The following is a 26,899-nucleotide window of genomic DNA, read 5'->3' on the forward strand; positions in this document are numbered from 1 at the left end:
GCCAATCCGACCAGTGTGCATGTTAGCAGAAAACTTCACGATGCGGAGTGTTTTTAATCCTTTCTAACTTGTTGATTTGTTTAGAAAATGATGTTGTCTATGCTAAAAGTGAGTATTATGCTTCAATATTAAGATGGTACCACAGCAATATGACAGTGAATCTTGTGGACTGTTGCTTTACTTTGCATTTCCAGCTTTCCAGTTCTTGCATTCATTTTCACAGGAGCCGCGCCTGTGCGGAGTGTAGCTTCTTCTTTCTTTGGCTGTCCAAAAGAGTTTTCATATAAACATAATTACAATTTCCTTGGTTATGATGTTGTCAGTGGTTGCCTGTGTGGCTGTCGTCCTTGTTTCTCACACGTTATTTCTGTGAGCGGCCAGCCTCAAATTGCATTGTAAATAATGTTTTAATTCTGTATGTGTGACTGCAAAACATCCACACGGGATTTTGCACACATGCGCACGTCGGTCATTTGCATCTCCGCTTTCTTGCATCGCTTTCGTGTCACTGCTACATTCATCAGAGATGCACGCTTGCTCGGCTTGCTGCGTCGGTGTTGCCATTCATTTCCGCCTGCACCTGAATGTATGTATTTTGCTTTTTGTGATGCGGCATGATTGTTCACCTTTGCAGGTGGCGAGACGGTGTTTTTGTTGCACAGCAGGAAAGTTTTCTTTAAATGGCGTTGGTGCTCGGTCATCAAAAGTTGTTGCGACTCCAAAAGTCAAAAGCCGACGCAGTCCCTATGTTTATGCGTTTGTTGGAGTTGCTGTCTCGGCCCCCCTTTTATGGTACCAAACCCTGAGTACACCTGACAAACGCTCTGTTCGGACTTCTCTTGGAGGACTTGTCAGATTTGCAAAGTAAGCAGCATTGCTCATAGTGATAGATAAGCTTTTTACACTGTCTCTTTGCATCTTTCCAATCTACTGTGAATACTAAATTCGGTTTGTTGCTCTTTCCCTCATCCTAGGACATTAAAAATTGGTCTTACAATCTCTTGCGACTACTCGTACAGTGCAATGGGATATATTGAGGTAAGTAACAAGTAACATTACCTTGTGGTGCTCATAAGGTGTGTGTCTTCTGTGTTTTCTTCTCTGTCATCATCGTTGTCATAATAGTTTGATACATATATTATTTTTTTGCTAAAGAGCAGCTTTATTGAATACAATTTATAATCGGTCTTGTGTAAAATCACATACAGTGGACTCTGGATAAACGAAACTCGCTTAAACGCAAATACCAGATAAGCAAAATGACAGTATCAGCGTTGGTTGGCTATGCATAGACACAATGTTAACAAACTTCGGTTAATTGGAACCCATCATTTTGTGAACTCCGGTTAAATGAAACTTTAACTGAAACTAACATCTACCTCAGTGGCGTATGAAACAAGAAAAATGCTGGCTCTCCTGTAATCGAGAGTAGATGGCGTCTTTTGCTGCCTGTGGTGCCGCCGCTTTCAGCCACTTTGTTTCTTCCAACAATGCAGCCCGCTCAGCGTCTGCCGCTACTTTTTCTTCTTGTCGCGGATCGCACACGATTCACGGACCGCTGGCGTTCAAAAGTGCACAGTCAACCTCTATCTGCCTTTTGAACGTCGCTATTGGAAATGAAAAATAAAACTTCAGCATAATAGAAGTTACAGTTTGAGTGATATTGTGAACAAACATTAGGAAGAGATTGGAAGCAATATTTTTTAAAATTTGTTTGGGAAGTATCTAGCATATGTAATGCGTTCCTGTACAAAGGGTTGGGGGCCAGAGACCACATTTTCTTGACTTTTGACTGGTTGCCCAGATGTTCTCGCAACAATGCGCGAGTGTTCTTGTTTGAGTGCTTGGATGATCTCGTTGAGTGCTCGGATAAAGCCCGTTTCACATGGTGCGATTTTGTCTGCGAATTCGCAGCTGCGGAAAATAGGCTGCCGGACCCTTCGTGCGTGCGTTTTTTCGATGTTCGGCGTGCTGAACTTCTCTGCGAAAAACGCAGATGCGTTGGTGGCCACTGTAGCGGTGGAAACAGACGACCAATAGGAGGCGGCTCGCTCATATGTTATCGCCAGTCAAAATGCTTAACGAGTATGCGAAAAACGCAGCTGCCGTAGATCCATGTGAAACGGAATTGCGAATTTCGCATCTGCGGAAATCGTAGCTTGCGAAAAACGCACTGCAAAATCGCACCATGTGAAACGGGCTTTATGGCTCTGGCTTTTGGGTCAAGGTCACTTGAAGGTCGCCGACAACGAGAGCTAAAAGCATTTCATGCTTAAAAGTCCGAGAAACATGTGAAATGGTGATAATATATAGAGTGAAGAAAACCTAATCCATATGGCAGTTGTGGGAAAGTTAATACAAGTTATACCCCTGTCACACGGGCACTCGGAAAGTCTTTGAGCAAAAAGACTTCTCCCGAAAAAGAGTTTCGTCCGCAGACACACGACAAGGAGCGATCTCTTTTTAAGAAGCGGTCTTTTCTGGAAGAGGAGTTCGCCGATCTCCTTTACGTCCGAAAAGGAGTAGCCTCGAAACCAGTGGGCACCAGCAATTATCATATATTAAACAAAATAATCGAATGCCTAATTTTCTATCACCTAGGCTCATCATAAAAAATAATTTTGTCTCGCAGAAGGTGTAGTAAACCCAGTAATGCTCATTTTCTTCTGTAGTGTCGTAAGCCGGTCGAACGCATAGCGTTTCTCACTATAATATGTGAAACTCTATGGTCGAACGGGCTGGGGATGTCGCGTGATGACGCTCTTTAAACTACTACAGTAAATCTTTATATTAACGTTTCTTATGTTAAATTTATTTGAAAAACGTGTAAACAATAAGTTTTCGCTTTATATTTCGAGATACATAATTTTTTTTTTTTGGCCGATATCGTTTCAAACGCTAGCGCCACGTTTTTGTTAGCGTGTCCAGAAGGAAACAGTAAAATGAGATCGTCGGCGCCGTGTGTCTGCTGCGCAACACCTCTTCATTCAAAAGTCTTTCAACTTGGTAAAAGACCGCTTGCGTAAAAGAGTTTTTCCGTGCTCGTGTGACAGAGGTATTAGATATATTGCGAGCCCTTTTGTGCATGTACGTTAACCTCGCATAGAAGAAGCTACAGTATTAGAAGCAGAGCCTTTTTGTTTAAACAAATTAATATTAAAACACTTGCACACTTTTCTAAAACTATTATTGGTAATATCTGTGTACTTTGCTGAAAAGAAACTTTGGATAAACGAAACACTTTTTTTCAGTCCCTTCGAGTTCCCTTTAAGCGGAGTCTGCTGATAAAATAAAGCTGACATGCCAGTATGTATTACAAGTGTGGAGCATTTATAAACAGTGATTTCAAAAAATGGTTCCTGTGTTCAGTGTGTTTTGTACTGTAACACATGTGGGGTTCTAGGCTGGTAAACTGGCCGCATAAAATTATCGATGTATGTTGCCAATTTGCCCTTGTCGTGCAACTTGTGTTCACTTGGGTGCAGTAGTGCATGCAGTGCAATGTAAAGTTTTCCACTGATCCACTTGTGGATGAGATGAGTTGGATGGTGACTGAAACAGCATTTACAATGGCCTGCATTGGCATTGCAGGGAACTGAGGATTACAAGGCCATGATGAAGCGCTGTCACCAGCGCAATGCCGAGCGAATTCTCAAGGGTTGCCTTGAAAATGGTGGCCTATACATCAAGCTTGGACAAAGTCTGGTCGCCCTCAACCACCTTTTGCCGCGAGAATACCTTGACACCTTAGAAATTCTTCATGACCATGCATTGGTGCGCAGCAAGGATGAGGTGAATGCTGCCACCAGGCGTTGATCTGCATGCAGCTCATTAATCTGTTGCTTTTTCTAAATTTGCATTATTTTATGCACATTGAAACTAGTTATGAAATTATAACTGGTGTACTGGAATGAATGCCTTTCCTTAGTACAGTGCCGTTCAATTTTATGTCTTATAGCATTCTACAGAATGCATTACCAGGTTGGTTGTGATGTTGCAAAAGCAGTCAAATGTAATCAGTTTTATATTAGGTAAAACTACTCGGACAAGCTTTCGCCACCACAATTCACCCTGAATAATGCATGTAATGATTAACTGCCTGATGTGTCGGAAAGGTTCACATTCCTTCTGTACACATGTAGCATAATGTAGCATTTTTACTTGTTCTGTTTCACCACAAGATACATTCATGTTGCAGCTAAAGTTTTTCTGAAGTGCGGGGAAATGTGGTGCCGGTAAATGTGAATGAGAACAACAGCATAGATTGTCATACATTTTGAATATGTATTTCTTAAAACTGACGCTATGCATAGTATTTCTAGCAAATAGGCATGTTCTGTGTACTGACTGGCTTCAAAGTTTTTGGTACAATATTCCCATTAAAATGGTTAATTAATGAGTAAGTTCAGTTCATTATTTTATTTATCAGTAATTCTCACATTGATCCTAATGTCTGTTGCCATGACTGACACATTATAAAAAAAAATTATCATATTTTCTGTTGTGCTGCATTTAATGATCACTTAAAGGGCAACTCCGGCGTTTTTTTAACCATATTAGAATATTGTCATTTTCAAATGGCATTGACAGTCCTGTCACCGGTGGGGTGGTTAAATTTGCTTAGAAACTCACCATTAATTTTAAATAACCAATAAATGAGGTACCAAAACCGAAATGGGTAGCTGCTTTGTGTGAAAACTACAATGAGTCAATGACGCCAGATCCTACACTACCATAATGTAAACACGTGGAATGTGTGCTAAACACGCAGTACATGTGCATGGTGCTAACGCCAAAAAAGCGAAGCTGACAATGTCTTCTGGCAACACGGGGAGCTTTTCCAGCTCTTTTGAACTAGACAGCGGCAATTTCAGCGATGATGTGAGCGCTGAAGGATCACCGTTTGCTTTTGACCTGCCGCCGCCCCGCGAGGCAGCTGATGAGCCCCAAGCTCAACGCATTGTGCTGCTGCAAGACGAAGAGGAGCACCTGTTATCATGTCTGTCAAAATGACGATTGTCGGCCGTCATCTCATAGAAAAAGGAGCCAGCTTCGTCGTTTCTTGGCAAAAGTGGCGGTGTAGACTCTGACATCACAAACACAGGGTAGCCAGTAAAAAGGCATACATTCGTGGGCATGAGTTGGGAACATGCAACCAATATTTAAAAATTAATTTTCAGGAAAACTAAATGACTTTCAGTTATATTGTTTGCCACAGCTAAACGATATGAGTGCAAAAGAAAATGTATATTCAAAATTTTATTAAGGTCAGTAGAAATAAAAAATCGCCAGAGTTTGACAGTCTTTCCTGGAATACACTGTGCACTAACACTTTGCCCTGTACTTTCAAATCTCTAGCCGTGGTAGGTGTCCGTGGTATTACAGGTTTTCTTGCTCATTTTAATCCACATGCCAAAGCAATCATCTTTGTGCCACACTGTTTAAGCCCAGTGCAAAATATTTAATCTTAGTTGCACCAGAGCTGAGCCAAGTGCCAAGGAGTCTAATCTAAATGCTGGCATATTTTATTCAAACACCAGCCATAATTTGTACAAGAAAAAGAAAAGCATAAATGCAAATGATAATGGCAAGAAGGCAAAGCTAATCTTGGTCATCATTTTAACATGTAGGGTGATTCTTGCAGTTTTTTTTTTTATGTTGATTACTGTCTCACTGTGACCTTGCAAGTCTCCAAAAAATAGTCACGTGAAAATTGATGTTGCGTCCAACAAGTGTGTTTATGCAGTCTCCTGAATGTGTGTTCTTTAGGTCATGCCATGCTGTTCATATGGTAAATTGCATCAATGAGCATAATTTATGTGAAGCATTCCTGAGATAGTACATAATTTCAGGGTAATTACTGATGCCAATTTGTTTCACAAGTATCGGCTGTAATATTAATTATAGTAAACAGAGAATGGATTGTTAAAAAGGCATTATACCTGTTTCATGCATTGCTTTCTATCATAGATTGCGTTTGTAGCGATAGTAAGTGCATCCTTGATGCCTGTTTTCATTGGTCTGTGAATAACTTGAAATTAAGATTAAGTTGTGGTTCTTTAAACCTTCTCTTGCCCGTTGCCTGAAAGTCTGTTTGGTAATATTTCATAACAGCTGTGTGACTCGACAATAGCGGTTACTACGTCCTTGTGCAGGCAATACCGGGCAGTGTAAATATTAGGCTCTATTTTGTGTGCTGTGTAACGGAATGTAACTATAAGTTTTTCGATGTTTTTCAGATCAGTGAGCTGTTTAGAGAAGACTTTGGTTGCTTGCCTGAAGAAATGTTCAAGGAGTTCAACCGCACACCGATTGCAGCTGCCAGCCTAGCTCAAGTTTTCAAAGCAAAGACTCCCGAAGGAAAAGATGTTGCCGTAAAAGTAATGCCAGTTTTTATTTAATTATGTGTTAGCTCATACTTAATTTTCTGTAGATTGTTGAATATTTGGATTGAACATACTGTATTTTATAATGAACGTTTTGGGAAGAAATTCATCCAAATTCCAACATTGTTTATTGCTTTCATTCCTAATAAAGCGATGTACAGGCAGCTGAATGGGATAGCTACTTTCTTATAAAGGAGGAGTAAGAGGCGATTGGGAAACATTACTATGTATAGGGCTGTTATCCAGGAATCACATTCCAGTTCTTGAGCTTCTAAGAAAATATTGCAGATGTATGTCAATCCACACAACTAATACATCATAGACAGCAAAGCTATATAACGGAGTTCTTACACCCTTTCGGAAGTCCTACAGGTCTTTTTTGTTCCTGCCCGAAATCTACCCAAGACTTTGCAAATGCTTCACTATATATGCTGTAATATTCCTTCGCTGCACATGAGCCTTTTCGAACACTTCACTATATCCAAGCTCAGCACTTCTATACTCTCTGTTATATCCGACGCATTTTCCTGTATGCTGTGCCAGCTCTACAGATGCTGGCATCCACCTGTGAGTTCCGACAGCCTGGTAGAGCTGCATTGTTGGCTGTTCTTAGTGATAGCTCATTACCGATGCCGACATCTGGCTGCACATACGGCTGCCTCGGGGCTTCGTGACATGCAGCGTTGCTGGCTGTTCTTTGATTGACATCTGATACTGACCATGCCTGTGCACACTGCCACCGATTTTCACTGTCGTTATGCAAAAACCATTGTAGAACTCCCTTTAACAGCTTCACTGTACAGTTATTTTACTTTTCTATTCTCTTTGCAGGTGCAGTACATTGATTTACAGCAACGTTTTAGTGGGGACCTTAACGGTATTGGCATCTTGGTGAATATCGTCAGTTGGATGCACCCTGATTTCAACTTTGCTTGGATCCTTGATGTAAGTATGACATTGTAGTTGGAAGCTTATGCTTATATGTTTCAACGTTATACTGCCTTCTAGCTACCAGCTGTGTACAAAAGCCCAGACTTCCATCACGCGCTTTCTAGCACAGTGTACTTCAGAGCAAAGAAAGCTTGACATAACAGCAGCCACTGGATTAATATGAGTTGGACGAAAGCTATGTGGTTTACTTGTTCATTAGGCTGCCCCTTTGACAAGTACTGCTTCTCTGACTCAGCAGCTGCTTAAAAACACTGTTTTCTTTTTCCTTAGCACAGTGCCCGAGTGCTCTAGACAAAAGTGTGAGTGCTGCCTGTGTGCTGAAACTTATCACTCCAGTGACATCCTTCCCTCAAACATATGCTTCAAAGCACACCGGGCAACGGCTGACCACGTCATATCTCTCAAAGTTAATGCATTACAGTCCCCATAGGGTTTCCTACAAAAATTACCAGAAGGAAATCTGACACTAGTGTCTACGTGAGCTGTAAGCATGTTAGTTCAGCTAGCCTGGGATTGATATGTAGTGCATAGATTTGCCTGAACTTCATTGTTCTGGCTTCAAACAACTCTTCAAATTCGCAAATTGACAATTTACAATAAAATATTGCTTTATAAATGCAACAATTTACTACGATTATGATTCTGCATGCATACTTATTGTCTTGTTGTGTTTAGAAAAGCATGATTGCTTCGAAATTTAAAAAGATAAGGTGTGGTAAATTATGCCACAAAAACATCCAAACCCACAAGCATGAAGATCAAACAGATTAATGTGCTACCAATCATTTCCATGATAGCCAAACAATCGCAGGTTCAGAGTTCCCTCTAGTAACTATTCTATGAAACTCTATGGCAGTACGCACTGGGATACATTTATTTGAAACAAGTGCTATAATTTTTTGAGGAGACAGGACACAAACCCAAATACAAATCTCTCTGTGTGCAGCCAGTTGCATAACGTATATGTTAAAACGAATGATGCAGGTGAGTTATGGCAACAAATTCGTGAGGTCACAGTAGCAGTTCGTGATGTGCATATAAAGTTTCTTATATAGTCATGAGAGTTAATCGTAATTTGCACTAGTTTTCCTCTGTGTGCATTCTGCTGTACCTCTCCTTTTTTCCCCCCCCTTCGGTCTGCCTTGACCAAGTGGGGAGGTTTGTATTGTGACTATCATGTCTTGAACAGTAAAAAGTCATAATCATTGATAATTGCTAAATGGCTTCCAAGAAGATTTGTTCTTTCTTTTAAATTCTTGTGTATGCTTAACGTATTGAATATGTTGCATGCCTGTTAATTCTTAAGAAATAGTGAATCACAGTACTAAAAGGCATCCTGAACATGTGCAAAGCACCTTGTTCTTGTGTCATCTTGAAAGAAAAGATATGGTTGTGACATGCAAGTAAAGCTTATTTTCCACTTGCATTTTCTGTGGTCATCACCTTATAGCATACATAGCTACAGTACGGGATTGTCCTATATTATACTAACCAGGAAATTTCCTTATGACTAGGGGTGTGCAAATATTTCGAACTTCAAGTACTAATCAAATGGTCTTTGCTATTTTATTCGTATTCGATTTATGAATTCACTATTGAAAATTCTTTAATATTTGTTTCTGTTCGAATATTAAGGTCAACATGACTCGAGGGAGACTTACACGAATGCAACTCCTTCCGCAAATGCAGCACTCAATGTGCTGTTTTCTTGTTTCATTACTGCCCCTGTCATGGTTTACCAGATAACTGAAAGCAGTTTTCTCATTTGCATGATCCTCAGTTGACCAGACATCCAGTTTTGAATGGCATTACATGTGTTTATCAAGTCGTGTAAATGTGCGTCATTTTTATTTACCAAATGGACTCTGCTCAAACTTCTCATTTCGCTTCGTTTAGAAATGAGAAAATATTTGGTATGTATTTGAACCGATATTCGGAAGTGGTTTTCCTCGATATTCATGCTTGATTCGATTTGGAAATTTCACTATTTAAACACCCATACTTATGACTTCTCTACGTTCTTTAAGAGCACCGCCTACTGCTCCCACATGCATTATGTGAACCAAAGAAATAAAATCATGTCGAACTTTAAAAAAGTTTTTTTTTCAGTATCTTAGGTCATGCTTGGTAAAGGAGTTGGACTTTGTGCATGAAGCTGGCAACATGGAGCGTTGTGCTCGAGATCTCGCCCACCTCCCGTATGTTTCAGTTCCTGGAGTTCACTGGAACAAGACAAGTAAAGTAGGTAAATACTGCCGAATTCACATTAATATCTTCTATGAGAAGCACCTGCTGTCTGCTTGTTTCTATGTTGAAAATATTCAAGTTTGGTAACGCTTGCATACAAGCACTCTACAGTGCTTGTGTGTTTGGTTAACTGTTGGTCATGGCCTCATCAACTGTTACCCAGCAGTTCTGACAGATTTGCACCACAGGTACTGTGCGGGCACATTTACACTGTCAATGCAATGCACATGATTGCGTATAACAAGTAATGTTTTCACTGAATTAGAAGATATACTTAGAGATCACACAATGTTAGTACATGTACTCAGGTTTGGTCTTTCTGTACAAATGTAGCATTATTGGAAGACGATTGGCTTGAGAAAAAAGAAGCATGCTGAAAGGTGCTGTGCTCTGCAGCCTTGTGTGTTATGGCTGCCGTACTGCGAGGGCCATGAACAGCTTGTAAAAGGGATAAATATGAAACCACCTAGTGCTAATATGGGTTCGTTATCAAGTTCGTTATCTTTTTGTCTCATTTGCTGCTTGGGTTTATTTCTTGTCTTCTTCTATATCCTCCCACATGGTAGGATCACTGTCATATTTAGGGAAGGGTAGGTGGGAGTAATTTTTGCATTGGCGTTGTCCTAAAGCATCTGTACAGGGCCTTGACCATGCCGCTCTTGAAGTTACCTGTGACGACCTCTATAAATCTGCATGACCTGTCCAAATGACCAAATACAACTAGCAACATTTGGCTTCTCAGCAGTGACTGTCATCAGCTTGTAACCTCCTACCAAGTAATGGTTGATTGGTGGAAATGAGAGGAAAGTAGCTGCAGAAATGGTTATTTCTTATATTGTAGCAAAGGATTGTAGAGAAGTCTTCAGAAGCCTTTTTGGATTGTTTGTCTCACCTTGTTTGCATAGTATGAGGCTGATAGGTGGTCAGCCAGTCAGTGCTGTCACTGTAGCCACTAGCAATGAAAGCTTCGCTATTAAACCATCGTGCTAAATTGAAGGCAATTTTCTTACATTATTGGACCGGTAGCTCAGACACCTCGATAAGTTACAGCCTCCATTGCAAGCTGCGAAGTTGTGAGCTTCTCACTGTCATGACAGCTGTTTCTGAACACTTTGCTTATGGCTGACTTAAACACATCAGTCTTTCCCACCTTCCTCCCTGCCAGGGTGCACTTTCTACTAACTTATTGTCTGTATGATAGGAGATGGGGAACCCCTAATGGTGCTCTAGGTGTCCCACAAATCTTGGTGTGCTCTCTTAAATGCCGCAGAATTGTCAGACTAACATGTTGGTGGCACTCCTCCTGTGAGTGAGAAATCTGCAGAACGTGTGGTTAGGAAAATTATGGTTGATGGCCCGTTTTACCATATGTACTCATGTAAGGGCTGCATATTTGTTCTGAATTTTTACTGAGTACGGGCCTTACATGAGAATACTCACTGAAGAATGGGTACTCACTGATACCTTGAACAGTACTCAGTCTGCTGTGCAAATAAATGCAACCACTGGCAGCCAACTATGGACACTTTTATAGCCGCCGGCCAATTTTTTGGGCACAGGACTATTACCATCTTGTAGCCGCTTGTGGGAAATAACCTGTACGGGAGTATGCGCGACGATCAGGGAAACTTTTTTTTTTCAAAATTTTGTCATGTTTCTTAATGTTTTTCAAACTCTTACGTGGGGGTGTGGGCCTTACACAAGGGCGCGTTGTACACAAGTAAATACGGTATACGAGGTGTGTTCAAAAAGAAACTGAACTTTTGCTATAACACCTTTACTACTTATGGTACAACATTTTAAGTGCTGTCCCCTTCAAAGTAGCCCCCTCTACTGGCAATGCACTCTTCCCATATTTTCTTCCATTTTTGCAAAGCCTCCTGGAACGCACTTTCTGGAATGACGCACAGGTCTCTTCTCGCATTGTCCTGGATCTCCTCTACGGTTTGGAAACGACGTCCTTTCAAGGTGGTTTTCAGCTTGGGGAATTGAAAGAAGTCTGCTGGGGTTAGGTCTGGAGAATATGGTGGGTGGGGCACAACAGGAGTGTGGTGTTTCACTAAGTAGCTGCGGACAAGGAGCGACGCGTGAGCCGGGGCATTCTCATGATGCAACATCCAAGTCTGATTTTCCCACAATTCAGGCCTCTTACTGCACACAGAATCTCTCAAATGCGCTAGAATTCCCTGGTAGACTTCCCTGTCTACCATCTGACCAAGTGGAACAAATTCCTGATGCACAATGCCTTCGCAGTCAAAAAACACAACCAACATCACCTTGACCTTTGACCGACTCATGCATGCTTTTTTCGACGAGGAGACTCTTTGCCAACCACAGCGAAAACTACACCTTCGTTTCAGTATCATAGCCATATACCCACGTCTCATCGCCTACTATGATGTTCTTAAGGAGAGATAGAGAAAAAAATTATGAAAATAAAGGGACACCGCAGGGTCCATTGTCACTTTGTCCATTGTCACTTTGGCACTAATCCGGTGAACAGCTTTTGCACGTACTTGCTTCAGCGGCTGTAGCTTGCCAACTAACGGTCAGAGCGAAACACCGCAAATGGCAGTTGTTGTCTAAACCTGCCGCTACGTGTGCTCAGTAGCCGCTGCATGCTCCCTCTGCTGGGTGGCGTGCTATTTCAAAAGTTCGGTTTCTTTTTGAACACACCTCATATGTTAAATAATACAATATGTTACAATAATACCACTGGCAACTAACAAGCAAGCAGCCGTGGTTGCTCAGTGGTTATGGTGTTGGGCTGCTGAGCACGAAGTCGCAGGATCGAATCCCGGCCACGGTGGCTGCATTTTGATGGGGGCGAAATGCAGAAAACACCCGTGTACTTAGATTTAGGTGCATGTTAAAGAACCCCAGGTGGTCCAAATTAATGCGGAGTCGTCCACTACGGCGTGCCTCATAATCAGGTGGTAGTTTTGGCACGCAAAACTCCATAATTTAGTTTTTTTTAACAAGAAAGCATGCTTGCTTGGGTTTCACTGCCATGGGCACCTAGCAGATTACTGAAATTGCAAAACACGCCCGGAAGAGCGTGACAAAGTGTAGCAGCTGTTGCATTACCCAATAGAGCTTTCATGTTGAGCATGTCACTCTTCCCAGAGCATACTTTGGAGGGATGCCTGCAGATGTTGGACTGGTGCTGTGTGCGGGGTGTATTCCTACCACCTAAAACACCCATTAAAAATACTTTTTTGAGCCTATCTATAATTGCAGGTTTATATGGCATATTTCCAGATTTCATGCAGTACTATTTGCATAACAAACAAGCATTAATGACTCCTTTTGCATCTTACCTAGCATGAAGGATCTTTAACTGTTAGCAAACTTTTATCACAGGACTTTGCCATGCTGCCATGTTGAACATGGCAATGCATGTCTGTGATGACTAATCTCACAAAGTCAAGATACACTAGCATGTTATAGCACCCGCTTTGTAGTATGCTTGCCACCCAGGTAAAACTGCCTGCTTGGGTCAAGTAAGGCATGAAGGTCACAGTGGGTGCAGAATGTGTTTTCAGAAAATTGTTCTGGGGTGTCTAGCACGAGGGATCCAGAACAGTTCGGCTTCATCAAGCTGTTTCAGTGAAGTCAGTTCATTGCGTGTTGTTGAGTAGGAAGGCTCTGCTTCGCAAATCTGAATACCTACACTGTGGCATGCAATAAACTGTGACCTACACTTTGCCTGAAGGAGAACATTTGGCATTTAAGACTCCAGTTCCTGCTCATTGCCATGGGCCATGGTTAGTTCATTTAGCCCTTCTGATTGTTACTAAATTAACCATTCTATATTCATGTGCTAATGTTTTTCAGTGAGTCTTGTTGTAAATGCATTGAGTCTGCAGGCCAGACTCAATCCCAGACTTGACAGTGTTGCATCTTCTGTGGCGTATAAAAATGGTGCCATCAGAACAGCATATGGAAGCTGAGGCCTTGCTGGCTGCAGCCTGTTGTTCTGCTTTTAGTCAATAAGACTTTCCTGCAGTTAATTACAACATTGGTTCTCAATCTATAAGTGCACTCAGCATTCTTAAATGTGCAGTTGAGAACTTGCGCAGCCTTGGATTCATTATTATTTTTCAGTGACTGCCTTCACATGTTGACGTTGCATGTAGTGAAGTTGCTGATAGTCTTGCAGGCAAAGTGGTGGAGTTGAGGTCAATGCAGAGGGCTCCTCAAGACACTAAAGGAGTCTTAAAACAAGCTTCCTTAAGCCACTTCCATTTGTTGTGGTCTCTGCTGCATCAATGTTCGATGATTAAAGGACTTCCTAGAACCGAATTCATTCTACCACATTGCACTTATAGGGGATCAGCATAACTCCAGCACGATGGTGCAAGACAGGACTCCTTAATTAAGTGATAATTGTGTGTTTTCTGTCAAGCTTGTGATGATGTTGATCTTTACACCACAAGAGTTCTGTAACAAGTTGTGGCACTGTATACAAGTGCAGATGACATCGTGTTTCTGCCAAGACACGGTATATTAAAGGGGGAGATGTTTTAGTTCCTGAATGCCAGCGACATGTATGGCTGAATGACCAGCCATATCTATTGCACTTTGTTCTAACCAGTCTCCTTTGGTTTTGTCTGTGCATCTCATGACAACACTTTTGAATGCCAGCCACATACAGTAAAAGCTCGATGATACGATCACGGCTAATACGAATTTCCGGATGATACGAATTTTTCTGTGGTCCCGGCCGAGCCCCATTACTTTGCAACGTGCTAGAGAACGGTTGTTACGAATCGATTTTCAGCCTGCGTCGGTTGATACGAATAAACGCCACCCCACCGATAGCCGCGAAAGAGAACAGCGCGCAGTCACGCGCTTTCTCTCCTTCTCGTTTGGTGTGGAGGCGCGGCGCCGGACAGCGCGGACTCCGCGACTGGGCGCGAAGAAATTGAAGCGGTGGCGCTTCAAGAAATAAATGCTTTTTACGTACATGTGCCTGAGTGAGTTCACCTCTGACTCTTTAATTTAGCTACAGTCGAATCTCGTTAATTCGAACACGCTTATTTCGAACATACCACGCACCGACAATGCTCTTAGCAGCGCGCCAAATAACGCGGCGGCGCCTCCGACCGGCATTGCTCTGACACCGCCATAGAGCAAAAGCTCAGGAGAGACCCCTCAATGCCGCGCGCGAAGGAACGGGGGAAAAAAAAAGAACCCGCGGTGGAAATTTCCCCCTCTCTCAAATTGCAAGGTCACCGTTTCTGCATCGCGCCGGAACAAGCATGTACGTGCCGACTAGAGTGTTCTAGACAACCGTATTCTAGCACACACTAGTGCCGAAGTCTCAGCCACGCGGATAAAATGGCAGTGAACCCTTCTCCTCTATTTTCTAGTCACATGTTGACCTTGCACACTGCGGCAGCAGCGCAGAGGGAAGCAGCGGCGGAGGCACAGTCGGGCCAACGAAACTGCCACGCCCGCAAACGCTCGCTTCCCGATAACGGCAGAAAACGAAACTTCATGGGGCGGCTAAAATAAGCTGGCGCCAGCACGGCGGCGGGCGCGCACGGAGATGTGCGGTGCGCACGGAGTCGAAGATGAGGGAGTTGAGAGGGAGGGCGAGGGGAGCCACTGAAGCGGCGGAGTTGACGCGCCCAAATCCGCTTCCCTGCAGCCCTCCTCCCTGACCTTCGACGGTCTCCGCGCGCACCCGTGTGCTGGCGCCGCCCGCTCGCTCCCTGAAGCTTCGTTTTCTGTCGTTATTGGGAAGCGACCGTTAGCCGGTGTGGGCAGTTTCGTGGCCCGCGCTTGCTATGCGCTTGCGCGCCGCGATATTTCACGACTCGCACCGTTCGTGCATCGTGCTATGGTGCACGAATACTTCAAAAATACGTCCTTTTAATTCGAACAAATTTTCGGGCCCCTTCGAAGTTCGAATTATCGAGATTCGACAGTAGTTTTAATTGTTTCGATGATACGAATTTCGGCTAATACGAATATTTTTCGTGACCCCGTGAGATTCGTATCATCGAGCTTTTACTGTATATGGCTGAATGGCCAGCCATATCTATTGCACTTTGTTCTAACCAGTCTCCTTTGGTTTTGTCTGTGCATCTCGTGATACACATTTGCCAAAGATGCTGTTTGTACTCACCCAGGTTTTACATTTGCTGAGTTCTCAATATCCTAACACATGCATCCTAACACATTTATCCTAACACAGCATTATTTGCAAGGATAGGTGCAGCTGCAGTGAGCAGTGCTCCTCTTCATCATTCACTTGAATGCATGTAGAAGTCTGCTTTCAGTGTTTGTGATGAGTTAAATGTGTTAATGAACATATGTTTTTGTTATGTCGTCTGAAACTTAAAAAGGCACTTGCTAATTTGGCACCATTGTGTTTCAGAGAGTACTCACTATGGATTTTGTCAATGGAGTCAAGATAAGTGATGTCAAGGGAATTAAAAAGCTTGGTCTTGACCTTGCTGATGTGAGTAGTGCACTTGTTTTATTTTCCTTTAGTTTCTTTGTGAATATAATTGTGTTCGATAAAGCTTCCTTTTTGCCAATGGTATTTTTCTGCATTTTAGTGTCTGTGAAAGGTAATGTTCTCACATGTGCCAGAAAGACTTACGCTTGATAAATCATTATAAATGAAATACCATATTTACTTGCATAATGAACGCACCCTTTTTCTCGAAAAATACGCGCAAAGTTGTGGGGTGCGCTTATTATGCGGGGTAAAATTTTGAGGGATTTTTTTCCCGCGGCCACCTCTAAAAAAGTCGCAGTTTTGCCCGAAAGGCGAACCATCGATTGCGATAAGAAATGCGTAGAAAGCTATACGAAGTAAGGATAGTAGTTTTATCGGCTGTGTAAACTTGCAAAGTAATTTAACCAGCATGGTGTCAGCGCGCACAGGCAAACATGAACCAATCACACTCGATGACTGTGGACACTCACTGTCGAAACGCTGATGTGAGGAAGTGTGGCAGCAACAGCGAGCGAAGTGACCTTCATGCCGTGTATCACTTCAACACAAACTGAGCGGCGATAGCGGATCAGGCACAAAGGTATAAGCCGCTGTCGCACCTAGACTCAACCCCCGACGCAGATCGCTTTCAAGATAGGGCAGGTGACAAAGGGTAATGTAGCATCCCAGTCGCGGTGGTCGGCGGAAACGTACATGGACAGCATGTCGGTTATGGTGCGATTCAGACGTTCGGTGAGGCCATTTGTCTGAGGAGCGCGCGGCCGCGCAATGTGCAGTTGCTGCGCCGCCTTCCTCCCTCCCCTCCCACTGGCGCCATGCGCGCGACGAAATACGGCGCGTTTCCTCCCCGCTTTCCTCCCTCAAACTCCGCAAATAGAGCCGTGATCGTCGGTGCCGACGGCAAAAGTGCACCTGGAGTGTCCATATGATTGCTATCGCAATAAAAGTAGGAGACACACGATACGATTCGGGGTCCGATACAATCGTACCTGCCGGATGCCATATCGGACGCCGAATCGTACTGTGTCTCTCCTACTTAACAGCAGCAAGTTCAGGGTGTGTTCATTAAGCGCGAGGAAAAAAAATTCCAATTTTGACGACTAAAGTTGGGGGTGTGTTCATTATGCGAGTGCGTTCATTATGCGAGTAAATAGGGTAGGTCTTTTTATTTGAACTGAAGCTGTTGATGGTCATACATCTTTTAACACATTTGCATTAGTATTTCTGGGCTGATTGGTCCAACTTGTGGAAGGTAACCCATCTATAATTTATTTGGCAAAAGGTGTCATGCATGCTGTTTACGCATCAACCACAGTGTCCAATACTTAGACTCATTAGGACAAGTGCCCTTGAATGCCTACACAGGTTTGCTCACCTTGTGTATTGCTTGCCTTTCACCCATATGTTTTACACCTATCAAAAACCTTTTATGAAACAGATGTTTTGATGAGTGGTATGATTGCATATATTGTTGAGAAGCGGTAGGTTCTTTTTGTAAGCTCTCGGCCTTGAATAGTATGAGCATGTAGTTGCCAAGAGTTCGTTTATTGCTATTATCAGATTACCTAACTAGAGGACAGGCACGTGCACAACACCTCCACTAATGCTATAGTGAAGTGACTGAAAAATCAGCATGAGATGAAATTAGGTGATCTGTTATTTAAAGGTGTATTACATGTAACAGCTGGCAGTTGTCATTGAGGTGCATGGTGACGGATAAGCTGCATGAAGAAAGGCGTGGACTTGGAAAAGAAATGGATGTAATAAGCGCAGACTTCAAACCAAGGTTTATTCAGAAGCACACAAGTAAAATGTGTATACATCTTATCCTCCCAGCAATCTCACATGAGAAGAAAAAAAAAAGATACATCAAGAAGACTATGAAATAACTAATATAATCAACGATGGCGTTGCATAACGCAAGTGCACACTTTAGGCTCAACTAACAATGGGCAATAGTATCAACAATCCCCCTCTCCCCTTCACAAAAAACAAAATATCATTAGCCATTCTACTCTGTGAAGGTGGATGACTAGCGAAGCTGTTTAGCACATGACACAGAATTTTTCACAAAGGTACGAACACATTTATTGTCTTGATCAGTGGACAATTTGTTTGCCCTGTGAAGGTGGATGACTAGCGAAGCTGTTTAGCACATGACACAGAATTTTTCACAAAGGTACGAACACATTTATTGTCTTGATCAGTGGACAATTTGTTTGCCCTGCGCCGATTGCACTTTCACATCTGTTCTCACCGTCGCTCTTCATAGGCGCGTTGCTCCTCAGGAGTCCGAACTATGCATGGCTTCCCCATTAACGACGACAGAAGAGAAGTGAAATTGAAAATGGAGAACGGCAACTTGTCTTTCTGGTTTATTTATATACTGCCACCATGGGGAGAGGGGAAGAAAAGCAAACTAGATACGCAAGTGCTTGGAACGCCCATAAAGAGAGGGCGGTGCGAATGTAGACATGGCCGACGCGGGTCGCACAGTGCCAAATCTTTCAGAAACCTTTATTATCTACCTGGGAGTCTACTGATCTTGAAAATGGTGCCTGTTCATAACTAATCTACTCAAAATGCATATCCGAGGGACGCTGATGAGCCAGCTATGGAAGAAGAAGACAACGAACGCGCGAGCAGTGGCACGAGCGCATTCGCCCCGGACCTGAGGTTTTGCTTACTCACATGAAAAATCCATGGAACCCTAGCCACAAACAGCTTCGCTGTAAAAAACAAAATGTATTACGTAGTGTTTAGGTAGGCCATCTCATTTCCTAGTAACACGCAGATAGCTAGCTTATACACGTGGCACCCTGCCTTTAAATACAAGAAGCTTCAAGTATCTCTCTATACTCACGGACAACGTTCTGTGGCAATGAAGGGAAAGCTACGGGAGGCAAAGCGCGCACAAGCGAGAGCGCTTCTGAAAAGAGTCCCTCGTTTTAATCCACGTTGGTTTAGGCTGGGGAAGAAAACATAAACAGCTTATTAGCAACAGTTAAATAAGACAGAACACACTACTGAGCGTAAAGGTTTACTTATTTTGTGGCTTTTCCCTTGCGCGTCTGGGCAAACGCGAAACCGTCGCACGTGAAAGCTGTGTCGATTCAGCGTCCGTTCCGAGCAACCAAAAACACTGTCAAACGCTGCCGGACTACTTGGTGCGCTAACACATGTGCAGCATCCACGCGCCCGTAGCTTTCCCTTCATTGCCACAGAAAGTTGTCTGCGAGTATAGATATCTGGTTCCTATAGCAAAAAAAAAAAAAAATACTTTTTCTTATCACACCAGTTTATATTGCCCAATGTTAGTTGACCCTGAAATGTTTGCCTGTTCTGCTATGAAGATTTTTCATAGTTTTCTTTTCTTGGTTTAATTTTTACTTATGTGAAATAGATGTATAGTATTACTCGCATCCTTCAGAATAAATCTTGGTTCGAAGTCAGTGCTTGTTAAGTACATTTCTTTTTCAAAGAAGTCCATGTCCTTCAAGGTGTTTATCCATCATCATGCAATTTTACTTGCCTGCCCAACTTGCCGCACTTGCCATTAAGGTGCTATTTAAAACATCATCAGACCCGCCGTGGTGACTTAGGGGCTATGGCGTTGTGCTGCTAAGCACGAGGGATCAAATCCCGGCAGCGGCGGCTACATTTTGATGGGGCATTAGGCGCACGTTAAAGAACCCCAGATGACCAAATAATCCAGAGTCCCTCACTACAGCGTGCCTCATAATCTGATCGTAGTTTTGGCATGTAAAACCTCATAATTTAATTTTTAAAACATCAGATTCAACACACGCGGCATTGTTCGCTAGCTTTTATAATTCCTCTCTTGCATAATGCCTTTTGTTCAAGGAGCTTTTATTCTGTAAGGAATACCAAGCATTCCTGACTTGTGTTAATTATGCAATTTAGTTAATATGACGAGAAGGGGAGTATGTTCCAAGATGGAAATGAGTTCCACTTTTGTGCAGGTGAGGCTTAACAATTCTTTGCGAAAACTCTCTCTTCCTTAGAATTCCGCTATGGATACTGGACCAGCATTTCTTCATCACGTCTCCCTCCTTTCCTTCTGGGATTCAGAGCTGAGAGAATGACAGTATAAGCAGGGTGCCCTAGCTAACTTTAGCCAAGGTTTAAAAATATGTTGAAGCACTCTAGGATGTGACTAAATGCATGTTGTTCGATATTGCATGGAGCTAGTCACACTATTTTCGTAGTCTGCTTAATTGCATAAATAGTCAAGATTAATTAACCTCCTTCACATGCATTACCTTAGGTCCAATGAGGAAGTTGTAGAGTGCTCTAACAAACATTTCATTCAGCAGCTTCCATGCTACTTGTTCAGCAGCTTCTATCCTGAGTAGCCCTTCCATCCTACTTCTTAAAGGGACACTAAAGGCAAACATTAAGTCAATATAGACTGCTAAAATACCATTCCATAAACCTGGCAGCTCTTGTTTAGTGCCAAGAAAATAGTTTAGGAGAAAATTGTGTCCGAAGGGACTGTATAACCTTAGCACAATTCAAATCCTATTGAAATCCATTTCAAATTGCGTCACTACTCCGCCGAGTGGGGAGTGGTGACGTTGCATTACGGCATTATCGCCCTTTACTGCTGTCGATTAGTAAAACGGCGCCCGACAGACTACACTATGGCTTTTTGGGCAAAAGGCAAACGTGCGGCCATGGAGAAACTGAGTGGCGCATAAGTGAGCATGTCATCTGCTTTTTTTTTCCATACTTTGCGGGTTTCCTTTAGGACGCAGAAAAAATTATTACATAACAAATAGGAAGTTGGAAGCTACTGAATTAGATGTTTCCTAAAATGCTCTACAAGTTTTTCATCGGTAGATTTCCCCTAAAGCCAATACTTGCGAAGTTGCTTAATTAATCTTGGCTAATTATGCAATTAAGTAGAATACTAAAAATAGTGTGACTTGCTCCGTACCATAGCCAACAACATGAATTTAGTGGTGTGCTCCTAGAGTGCTTAAGCATATTTTTAAACCTTTGGTTAAGTTAGCTGGGACACCCTGTATAGGGCAGTGAGGCATTTCGGAGGCATCCTCATATTCTGAAGACTTTTGTCTGCACTAGTGCAGTAGTACAAGATGTGGCACTATGTTTCTTACTGAAGATTTAGCTGCATTCCATGCAAGTCTTTTTGTTTCTTTCCATTGTTTCAAATTTTCAGCTTATGCTACCTTTGCCATTTGTTTTAGGTTGATCGAAAGATGGTGGCAGCATTTGCTGAGCAGATATTTCACACTGGCTTTGTCCATGCAGACCCGCACCCTGGCAATGGTCAGTTACATGATTAAGAGTGCTAAGTTTGCTTTTGCTCATCTTAAGGCTGTTCATTTTGTAATTACATGTGTTTTCCCATTTTCCTTCAGTGTTTGTTGAGAAAGGAAAGGATGGAAAAGCAAAAATAGTTCTTTTAGATCATGGGCTATATGAGTGCATCTCTAAGGAAAACAGACTCTCTCTTTGTCAATTGTGGAAGTCCATCATAATGAATGATTGTATTGGAATGAAGACACACTCTCTTGAGTTGGGCGTTACAAGTAAGTCTCTCTTTATTGCATTTGTTGCAGTAATGCTGTCATAGGTTCTTCATATTGAGAATTAGTGCTTGAACATTTACTTAGGTGTGCTCTTTGCATTATACTTTGCCGAAGAATTGGCCACTATGGTGTTTATGTCATCCAGAGCTGAGAACAATCACTCTTCAGAACAAGACAGCTGTCATTTTCTCTTGCTTTTTTTTCGATAAGAAAGAATTAGCCAATGGTGCAAAGTTGATCTTGTGTTCGGAAAGTGACAAAATGTTCATTTAGACTACGGAGCAATGTGTAGCAAATAAGCCTAAAGGAGTATTCATTTACCCTGACTGAGAAAGCTGTTAGAAGCATGCATAAAGATCAACTGGGAGCAGATTGTTTCATAATATGGCATTATTAATTTCTGTACATGGATTGACATATTTGTTAACATAACAGCCCAGGGCATAGGTTGGCGTATTCACTCTCAAGTACACAGGCTTATACTCGCTCCATACTGATGTGATCGGAGTGAGATACTGGAGCGTTAGTGTGTCACGAAAGGTGTGAGTAGATGTATGTGTGAGCAGGAGTCAGTGCCGGTTAATGTAAATACTTAAAGGGACACTAAAGGGAAAAATTATTTTTTTTCTGTCTCAGTAGATTACCCTTCCACGATACCAAAAACACCACTCTTACCGCGAGAAGCCTTAAAAAACGAAAAACACAGAAGGCGAGTGGTGACGCTACCTTGAAGTTCCCGCACCAGCTCACCGTGACGTCATGGATTTTGACGTCTTCTAGGTCTCAGTTAATTCTTTAGCGGTAAAGATTGACTACATTGTGTTCTAAAGGAGCCCAAGACTGAATGTGGCAAGTTTCATGAACTTTTACTGAGCCAATGTGGCCCAAATACGAAAAATTGCTTCAGATGTAGTGACGACACATAGAAGTTGGGGTTTCCGCGGGAATTCAATCTCTTGTAATAATTGACCTATTGCAGTGCAATGAACGACAGCAGAGTTTTCTAAGAATACTTTATCAGTATAAGTTGATTTATTGTTTTGCTTTAGTGTCCCTTTAAGGTCACTGATGGTGATTTTGAGTGGACGCAAATATGAACGTGAGTGACTGCGGCGAGTGTGAGTGGACGGTGAGTATGTATGACAGTGAGTGCGGGTAACGGAAGTAGACGCGAGTGTGAGTGTGAGGGCACGTGAGTGTGAGTACATAGCCTTTGAAAATATTGGGGAGTGAGTATGGCCGAGTATAGGCTTATTTATCCGACCTATGGCTCAGGGACTCGTCTATTCAAGCAAGAGCAAAAAAATGCAGATATGGGATGTGATGTTTTGAGCTTTATTTAAAAAATAAAGTCTGTACCAGCAGTACACATGACTCTTGTTGTATCTAATCAACCTTCGCATCTTTAGAAGGGGCAGCTTTGCCTAAGCTGCCTGTAATTGCTCCATAAAGATAAGTCTTTAGGCATATGGGAAAGCTCAGTTAATAGGCTCATGGTTCTGTATTTCATTGTATGCCCTTTGTGGCAAGACCACTGTGAACTTGAACTGTGAATGGACAGTAGGATTGTAGAAGCATCCATTGCAGCGAATCTCTTGATGCTGCTCGAGTGATTACCTCCTAATTAAGCAAGGATAATTGGCCATAGCTTTTTATCCTTTACGCACAATCAGCTGAGACAGTCAGTAGCATTGTGTGTATGCTTAGGATGTGCACCACACTCTTCCAGAGCTAGTTGAATCTTTCTGCTTTAGATTACCCCATCTTCTGCGAGATCCTGATGCAACGACCGCTGCAGCGGCAAACCTTTCGCTTGCGCAATCAGCTGTCCAGTGAAGAGGTGGCCTACATGCGCACCATGGTGCAGAATCACTTTGATGAGGTCATGGACTGCATTCGCAGCCTCCCTAGGCCCATGCTGCTCATATTCAGGTAGCCCTAACTGGTCTTCTATTGCTGTACCCAGGCATGAGCAAAGATTTTAAAGTAATACTGTCAGTGAAATTTTGAACATATGTCTGTTTGTTTTGCTTGGTGTTTATTCTTGTTTATACACGGTATTTCATTTTAGCTGCACCAAATTTTAAAAATTGCCTGTGGCACATAGCACAATTATAATACTTGATCTAAACTACTCAATGAGGCGGTCATTACTTCCACGAGGAATCAAAATGCCTAATTGAATAATTAACATAATTATGCTAATTAACTTTTAAATTAATTATTTTACAGCACATCTTTCAATCTATGAATTATAGCCGCTGAGTTTGCAAGGTGTATCCACTTGAAATGAATTCTCAGGACTGAACCAGTTTTGAGATACTTATTTTCAAAGTGTTCGATGAAATGCATGGGCATTCCAGTTAACTTTGGGCTTCAATGCATAAAACAGCGTTTTCCTCAAAAAGTTAACTGGAATGCCCATGCATTTCGTCGGACACTTTGAAAATTAATATCTCGAAACTGGTTCAGTCCTGAAAATTTGTTCCAAGTGGATATGCCTTGCGAATTCAGTGGCTATAATTCGTAGATTGAAAAATGTGCCTTAAAATAATTTATTTAAAAGTTAATTAGTGTAATTATGTTAATTATTCAATTAAGCATTTTGGTTTTGGAAGTTATGGCCGCCTCATCGAGTAGCTTAGATCAAGGATTATAATTGTGCTATCTGCGACAGGCAATTTTTAACAATTTGGTGCAGCTAAAATGAAACACCCTGTATACGCTGCTTATTATTTTATTAGGTGGTCCGTCATCTCTGTTTTTCTTTTTTTGCTAGTTATGAATAGTGCTTTATTTTAAGGCTGCACATCATAGTTCTGAAACCACCTGACACTGGCATGTGTCTTGCATGTATTTATTTAGAGGAGGTGCATCTCAGAAAACTGATTTTGTTATTAATCAAAATAGAGTTGCTAAACTGGTAGCAATAGTATTTTTGTTTTCCATTTAGGTACCTTCTTTATGGCTTGTTTTATGGGATGTACAATGGCAATGTGCAGTTTTCTTTTCTTGTGCACACTTTTTCATTTTCTTATCTTTTCAGTGATTATTCTGCAACTGTTAATTTTATTCCTTAGTTACTGAAATTTGTCAATATAAGATATAGTTTTCGAAAAGTTAAATATTTTAAGTGTTGATATTCGATACCACTCTTCTAGAATTTTTTTCTTTTTCTTTTTGATAATTTGTGAGAGGCTGCATACGCAATTGTGTATAATTGTGCTCGAGACACATTGTAGAGTGCATATGTAAACTTTATTAATGCTAAGATATTTTTAAGTATGCTAGAAACTTCACAAAGTGTGAAAGCCTGTTCATGTCACAACACAACAAAACACCATTGAAGGTAATGTAGGGTATTATGATACCAAAAAGCCAGCCATTTTTTTTTTACATTTTGTTATAATACAGAATTGAAGGAGGATACGTGAAATACCATCTGGGTAGCTTGGACTCAGTTGCAATTGTAGTTGGCACCTGTGTACCAAATGGCAGACACTAGCATAAAAAAATTGGCGGTTTCAGAGGCTACCATACGTGTATGGGTGCTGTTTTTACTAACTCTAAACGTAAATGTTTCTCTGGTCTTGTAACAAGCAAAAGTGGAACATGAAGAAAGCATAATTTTACAAGCAAGAGCTTATATACACCAAAAGTGCAACTTTCCAACTTGCGTTTATCCTTAGAGGTTTATTTGTTAGACTACCATGATATTGTGCTTAAGTAAATCTAATTTATTGCAGTTCTAAGCTAATGCAAGGATTATGAGTAACATTACTTCTTGGGCATTAGCTTCTAGTATGCTGACTGCAAAGAGCGTTTCACAAACTTAAGATTTTCAAAGTGCACCTTTCTCTTCTCTGCCTTAATGCTGCTGTGAAACTTTCAGGAACATAAATACTGTGCGCTCTATCACAAAAAACCATGGGCATCCTGTTGATCGCTTTACTTTGATGGCTCGCATTGCTACTCGGCGGCTCACCTTGAATCTGGAACATGCCAGCTTGCTGGTCATACTGCACCACTGGTGGAATTGCGTGGTGTTTGAGCTGAGGCTCAGGTGCGTGCACATCAAGTCATTCTCCGCCTCTAAGTAACCAGAAATGTTTGATATTTTATAAAGCACCAAGGTGTTAAGCTTTGCATAAGATTTTTTACCCGCTGTGGTGGCTCAGTTAGCTAAGGCGTGTTGCGCTGCTGAGCAAGAGATCGTGGGATCAAATCCTGGCCGTGGCGGCCGCATTTCAATGGAGGTGAAATGCAAAAACGCCCGTGTGCTTGCTTTGTAGTGCACGTTAAAGAACCCCTGGTGGTAAAAATTAATCCTGAGCCCTCCACTACAGCGTGCCTCATAATCAGAAGTGGTTTTGGTACGTGAAACCCCAGAAAGAAGTTGCATAAGATTTGTAAAAAAAGAAAATTTAGAGTGTCAGCTTGTGTATGTTGCTGTGAAAAAGAAATTGCCTTCCAGATGCAAAGCCTTAGCGTAATTAACTTTTTCTTCTCGTTTTATGCTATAAATTCTGTCAATGTTTCTAAATTACGGTCAGCTACTTAACTGGTGACCACTTTCATAACCTTTTATGCCCAGCAGTCAGTCTAATGTGTGCCACAACGTGGCAAACAATGAAGAGGGTCATGAAAACATTGCCTGCAAGATTGCGTGCACATTCCCAATTTCGGAGCCCATGCCACACAAGGAACCTCTTCTTTGTCTGCCATATTGCGGCACATGCTACCGAATTTGCCTGGTACAAGCAGCAGGCAATGAAAAGTGTCAAATATTAGTGCCTCTCCTGGGCAGAGTTATTTTAACATTGTTGCGTTTCACTACTGGCTAGTGCAATGCTAAGTGAACCATGGCTCTCAGTGTGCAAAAAATATTATTGCTTAATGAATCTGCTAATCATTGTGCACTTAGAAAATTAAGCATGGCTGCCAATCGTAGGTGTTGAGTGCAGCTGATGTGAAATATTTTTTTTTCTTTTACTGCTTTCTCTTCTTACTAGGTTGGAGTACTGGCAGTTGAGATTCTCACTGCTGTACCTGCGTTTATTGCTTTGGGTCAGAGGCCCTTGCAAGAACATCGAATATATGATGGAGCTTGCTGCTGGGGATGTATCACCACTGTAATGTCCACCTACTTTGGATGACTGCTATTGTCCTGTTATAAATGAATAATAAGGTTGCTATAGCTAATTTTTTATTTTTGTGACATCTTGAGTTAATGTGAATAAACTGTTGCCATGTCTTGTTCA

General features: G+C 41.9%; 1 protein-coding gene across 4 annotated transcripts; it reads left to right on the plus strand.

Annotated features, from left to right (window-relative positions):
• On the plus strand, nt 1–26,899 carry LOC119430970 (uncharacterized aarF domain-containing protein kinase 5-like). Of its 4 annotated transcripts, none has more exons than XM_037698440.2 (13): nt 7–108; nt 635–864; nt 975–1,038; nt 3,592–3,792; nt 6,240–6,380; nt 7,218–7,331; nt 9,447–9,578; nt 15,973–16,056; nt 21,294–21,375; nt 21,468–21,638; nt 23,393–23,570; nt 25,531–25,701; nt 26,651–26,899. In XM_037698440.2, exons 1-13 carry the CDS (start codon nt 88–90, stop codon nt 26,772–26,774), a joined length of 1,713 nt encoding a protein of 570 aa, XP_037554368.1. In that variant the 5' UTR covers nt 7–87; the 3' UTR covers nt 26,775–26,899. The 4 variants fall into 4 exon arrangements, with proteins under 4 accessions (XP_037554374.1, XP_037554368.1, XP_049526068.1 ...); XM_049670114.1 differs by lacking the exon at nt 7–108 and adding an exon at nt 140–464; XM_037698446.2 differs by lacking the exon at nt 635–864 and having other exon boundaries at nt 1–108.

This window comes from Dermacentor silvarum, chromosome 1, assembly GCF_013339745.2.
Source record: "Dermacentor silvarum isolate Dsil-2018 chromosome 1, BIME_Dsil_1.4, whole genome shotgun sequence".
Lineage (NCBI taxonomy): Eukaryota > Metazoa > Arthropoda > Arachnida > Ixodida > Ixodidae > Dermacentor > Dermacentor silvarum.

Coding starts and splice junctions, on each gene's coding strand:
- LOC119430970 (XM_037698440.2), top strand. CDS start 88: ATGATGTTGTCTATGCTAAAA. Junction 16,057..21,293: donor TTGGTCTTGACCTTGCTGAT/GTGAGTAGTGCA, acceptor CATTTGTTTTAG/GTTGATCGAAAGATGGTGGC. Junction 25,702..26,650: donor GTGTTTGAGCTGAGGCTCAG/GTGCGTGCACAT, acceptor TCTTCTTACTAG/GTTGGAGTACTGGCAGTTGA.